General features: G+C 32.1%; 1 protein-coding gene across 1 annotated transcript; it reads right to left on the reverse strand.

Moving 5' to 3' along the window:
* Positions 1–3,186: 3,186 nt before the first annotated feature.
* Positions 3,187–4,971, reverse strand: LOC131657143 (NADPH:quinone oxidoreductase-like). Its single transcript, XM_058926624.1, has 3 exons — positions 4,812–4,971; positions 4,360–4,566; positions 3,187–3,602 (listed from the first exon to the last, which is right to left on the reverse strand). Exons 1-3 carry the CDS (start codon positions 4,888–4,890, stop codon positions 3,322–3,324), a joined length of 567 nt encoding a protein of 188 aa, XP_058782607.1. The 5' UTR covers positions 4,891–4,971; the 3' UTR covers positions 3,187–3,321.
* Positions 4,972–5,413: the final 442 nt, after the last annotated feature.

The following is a 5,413-nucleotide window of genomic DNA, read 5'->3' on the forward strand; positions in this document are numbered from 1 at the left end:
TGCCTAAAGGAGAGCGACCGTCTTCATCTATCTTAACTTTGCTCACTAATGGTCTAGTCTTGTAGTAAGCAGGAAAAAACTTATTCATAGATTGGATACTTTCACTCGGTAACGGACCCATAAAGGCAAGAGTTTTCTCAGAGAGTTCAAAGGGAATGATTACCTGGGAAGCGTAAATAGCGCGTATCTCTTGAGTGTTAGGGTTTGGAACGAACTCTTGTTCCCCAGAACGTGTTGTTGATTGGAGCTTCAAAGCGGGTTGAAGAACATTTGAAGATGAAGCCATGAGGAAATTTTTGATTGAAAGAACAAGATTCTAAAAAGAGTGAAGACGTTTCAATTTTTTTGGTGAAGAAGATGAATGAAAGGCGGTATAGAGACACAAGGTCAAGTATTTAAAGGTTTAACGAAAACCTTTTTAAATCTTTTGGGTAAAGCCCGAGAAACACGTGGCGGTTGTTGATTTAATCCAACGGCGGTCGAATGAGTTAGCTTCACTCCTAGTATGTAGGAGTAATGATCAGGAAGTAAGATTGAAACGTGGGAATGTAAGTTATGAGAAGACATCTTTGAAAATGACAAGACGTTTCGGAAACTGTGTTATCAGTGATTATGACGCTAGTCAGCAGTCTTGGAACTTTCAAGGATCATAAAAACGAAATCTTATAATGACAAGAAACGCCTATTTCTGTTGATTCTCGAAACAGGCATTTATTGGGGGCAATTTGTTAGCTGAAGATTTCGTTTTGTGTTGTTTATCCTTCAAAAGGGTTGAGAATCGAAGGAAAGATGGTTACTGATGACCATCCCTTAAAAAGTAAAAGAATGGCTACTGATGGTCATGCTTCGGAAAATAAAGACTTTTAAGTTCGATGAAGATAAGTGAACGCTGAAAGATTAAATGAAAGCATATGTCTTCGGGACTTAGACAAAATTCATAGAATATGTATTCAAGTATTACTACTTAGCGTGTTTTTAGTAGTGTTTGTTTAATACACTGCCACGCGTCGAAGATGGACTCAGGCGGGAAGATTTGAAATTCGAAGACGGTTTCGTAACCGTTCAACAACAGATGGCTTCGCTGGAAGTTCTGATGAGAAACGTGGCAGCAGATTAGTGTAGGACCGTTAAGGTCGAAACTAGTATAAATAGGAGTCTTAGTGTTAGGATTCTGTGTGTTCATTTTGTACAAATCACTCACATATTTACTCAAGTATCAAGCGTTAAGAGAAAGAGTTCGCTGAGAAAATGTACGTATGACACCACCATTTTAATACATGTGTATTATATTCTTGTTTTTATCTTTCAGAATTACTGCATTTCGTTTACTTCTTGCCATTTACGTTTCTGCATCTTTACTTTAACGTCATTTACTTTCGAATTACTTTCATGCTATTTACTTTCAAAGTCTTTTATATTTCTGCAGTTTAAGATTCTTTATGTTTCAATTGTCCTTTTAATTTTTTATGTCATATCACTTCATTGAGGTCACATTTATATATAACGAAGTGATTGTCAAGACTATTTGTCTTGTAAATCGAACAACGCTTATTGAAGAAGACAAATAATGAATATGGTTCGAACAAACATTGATAACAATCTTCTTGGCTATGTGTCCTAGGATCAATCTAGTCGATCCTGCAAGTAACCAAATCATATTTATTATAGTTTGGAAGACTAGCGGTTGTTTACCGGAAATCACCGTAAACACGGCTATAATAACACTAATCCCTAAACGGCTTCGGTCCTATTCAATTATGAGATCAATCAGACAAGCGCTTATCAAAATCATACGAGTTATGTTCTTGTTTACCGAATTAAGCAAACGATTAAGAATATGTCGAGTTAACAAATTAAGCAAACGATAACACGCAATTAAATTTAGGAACATGCATACAATCGAACTTAATCGATTCTATCTTATGAGTAACAATCGAATTAAGCAAACAATTGTAATCAAATTAAGCAAATGATTTCATAGAAAAGAATTAAACTGAAATCGAATTTAAATTAGTATTAGAATAACCTCAAAGCAATGGAACCCTTAAGCAGCAGGATTTACCTTCGGGAATTAGTTCTTCATTCTAATCATAAAAGCAAAAGTAAAACTCGTGAAAAAGGTCTCCAATATTGTAGCGGCTGTCAACCCTTATAAAACAAAATAAGGTTTTCTTCACTATTAATTCAACCCGGATCGAAAACATAACTCAGGCTCATAAAATAATGACCCAAAAATAAATTATTCTAATGGCTGAAACTTCAACGAACTTCTGGGAACTATGCATTCCGAATTTGCCTTTGACTCCAACATGAAAGTCTTAGCTCTTTCTCTTATCTTTCCGGCGAATACTAGAACGCGTCGATCTGATTCTCGTAGCTCCAATTATGAATTTTTTATTAAAAGTTGTTAATGCTGGAAAAATAACATACGAAAATCAAATAAAGGCTTAAATAAACTAAATTATAAAAATATCTAAAAATATAAAAATAAACAAAACCAACCATGGAAACGCCTAAGTAAAAACATAAAGGAATGTGCATCAAAATGCATCAACACTTCACGCGATAATAGGAGATATATTTTTGGTTTGCAGTTGTGGAATACTTATACCAGTTTTCAGGAGAAAGTTCCGATCGATCTAGATGCGACTATTTCAAGATTGGTTGATGACATTATCATGATGTTGCAACGTACACATTGATGTTGATTTGTAATGTTTGCTTTGTGTTAAAATCCTTAATGTATTTCCTTTGTTTATGTTATGATTCCTATTTTTAGTTTGTTACAATGGTGTTATTTATTGATGTGTTTTCTGGTTATGTACGACACAAAATCATAGTTATATCTCTGGTTCAAAACCAGAAATACATTTTCAGTTCCAATGTATAATTTATCAGTTTTTGGTGCGCATCGGAAATATACTTTCGATTTTGAAGAACATTTTAAGAATTTCACGTGGTACACTAGAAAAACATGAGATGTAATAAGAAATTCCCAAAAAAATTCTCGAAATGGGATCCATCAATAAGGCATAAAAAGGCTTAACTTCCAAATTATTATTTGCGTCCCATCTCAACAATGGTCAATGGGTTATGCAGAGTCCTTGTTCTAAATTCTCATTGTCATGAAGAGGTGAAGATAAAACTTGAACATAGCATTGTAAATTAAACAAGGCCAAGCCAAAATGAATTAAAATCTCTTATATAAATAAAGAACAAACACATTTTGTAACTGAGTATCAATAACAACTTAAGCTAAAATCTTTCTCAAAATCCAAAAGCTTATTTTATTTCAAACAATTAATGGTACTCAAATCTATTTCAATTTTTGCCTTGAAGCTTCAAGGTAAATGCCTTCAAAGACAAAAGAACAGCCTTCAAATTATTCTTAGCACCTTCATCAATCAAGTCACCATCACTGTTAAATTTTGCTGGAGGCAGAAACACGTTGAGGAAATGATCATCGAGGAAAACTCCATGTTGTCGAAGATGGTAGTGCAATTTCGCACTACCATGTCCTCCTCCACCATTCACTATAGCAGCAGGTTTACCAGTCCAAACATTTGGTGGCCTTGATGCCCAAGCAATTGCATTCTTAAGAGCTGAAACAAATACATCATAAAACTCAAATTTATTTTGTGCAAAGTATTGGTTAAATACATTTGACTTTTTTAAATGTTTTTTATTGGTATTAAACCTGAAAATGAATTCCCTGCACTAAATTTTTAAAAGTGTTAAAATTAATGTGTTGTAACCACCACTGGCTTTAGTAAGAATTATGAGAGAATTGCAACCATCAAATTCTAATTATTGTCTTTATTTAGAGTTATGTTAGAGTTGTAACATTAAGATTGAGAGAACCAATAGTCCTCATCTTAATTATCATCTTATTGTATTCTATGTCAGTTTTGATTCAAGCCTATATAAAGGCTTTGTAATGCTAAGAAAAATATATAGCACTTGGTGGTAAATTCAATAAAATAACAGTTTTAAAGCATATATTCCACCAGTGGAAGTATAGTGCAAAAAATGACTAAATTCAGTTTTCCTCTGCAGAATCCTGCAACACCATAATTTATCACATACCACCTATAGAATACCACCAACAAAAAGCATTCAGACAGTAAATGTATTATTAGCCATTTGATCTTAATAACGGGATTGGTGTCAGACAGATGTCAAATACCATATAATATGAAGATCTATTATAACCTCTGTAGAGAGTTTATAATAGATCTTCATATTCACACCATAGTCAGTACATTAGTGGATTGAAATTCAATGGTTAAGATTAAAAAAAAAAACTCTCTCAATTCAACAATTGTGAAAGTGAAAATCAAAACTATGATGTTTGCTTACCAAATAGAGAATTATTATAGTCAGAATTATTATAGTCAGGAGAAGCAAAGAGAAAGGCATCAGCTGCAACAATCTTTTGACGAAAAGCTTCAATTTCAGCAGGATAAGTTCCTTCTTTCTCAAGATAAGTGTTCAATAATGGCAGATTCGAAATATCAACATTTTCAATTTCAACACCCTCAACAACATTTTTGGTCAACTCAATAGCTACAATCATCAACAATAATCAAATTAAAAAAAAAAACAATTAATTCAAGAATCAAAATAATTAAAATAGTTAGTTAATTGTAGTAACCCAGAGGTTAGCTTAGTGATAAAGGCTTTGGTCCTGAGAGTCGAGAGCTCTAGTTTTAAACTTAACCCGTAAATAGAAATGGATTCTCTTGAATTAGTCTGTCGCGAGACCAGATACCAAGAATTAAAATAAATAAAAAAAGAACGTAAGGACTAACCAGCACGGATGAGACCGGTGTTGTTAGAAGCTTTTCGAATAGAACCAGAGAGAGCAACGATCTTAATAGCAGCAGCCATTTTGTTTGTGAATGATATTTCAACTCTGATTGGTGATTTGGAAGAGAAGAGTAGTTGTATTTATATAATGCAGTTGTGAGATTTGTATGGGGAAATGATGAAGCTGTATTACATAGTGCTGATCACATTCAAAAATTAGTCAACCAGTACTTTCGAATTTTTGTAATGATTTTTTTTTTTAATTGTGTGTTGTACGTAAAGTGTTACTATAATTTATATTTTGTTTTAAAAGTTAAAGTGAAATTTATTTGAAAAAATAAAAATTAATTTTATATTTTATAATTATTTTGGATGATTCAAATGTAAAAACAAATATAAATTAAATGTATAATTAAATTCTTCTTTTCTCTTTTCTTTCAGCAAAATATATGATTCCCTCTCTTTTTTATTATATATTATTTTATTGAAATTTTAATTTTTTATCATAATGAGTTATTTATGTTATTTTTTTATTATAATTTAAAATAAATATTACTTTCTATTATCTTAATTGATTATTTTATTATTATTGATGAATGATAAT

This window comes from Vicia villosa, linkage group LG3 (assembly GCF_029867415.1).
Source record: "Vicia villosa cultivar HV-30 ecotype Madison, WI linkage group LG3, Vvil1.0, whole genome shotgun sequence".
NCBI classification, from domain to species: Eukaryota; Viridiplantae; Streptophyta; class Magnoliopsida; order Fabales; family Fabaceae; genus Vicia; species Vicia villosa.

Coding starts and splice junctions, on each gene's coding strand:
- LOC131657143 (XM_058926624.1), bottom strand. CDS start 4,890: ATGGCTGCTGCTATTAAGATCGTTGCTCTCTCTGGTTCTATTCGAAAA. Junction 4,567..4,811: donor CACCGGTCTCATCCGTGCTG/GTTAGTCCTTAC, acceptor TGATGATTGTAG/CTATTGAGTTGACCAAAAAT. Junction 3,603..4,359: donor CTATAATAATTCTCTATTTG/GTAAGCAAACAT, acceptor TATTTGTTTCAG/CTCTTAAGAATGCAATTGCT.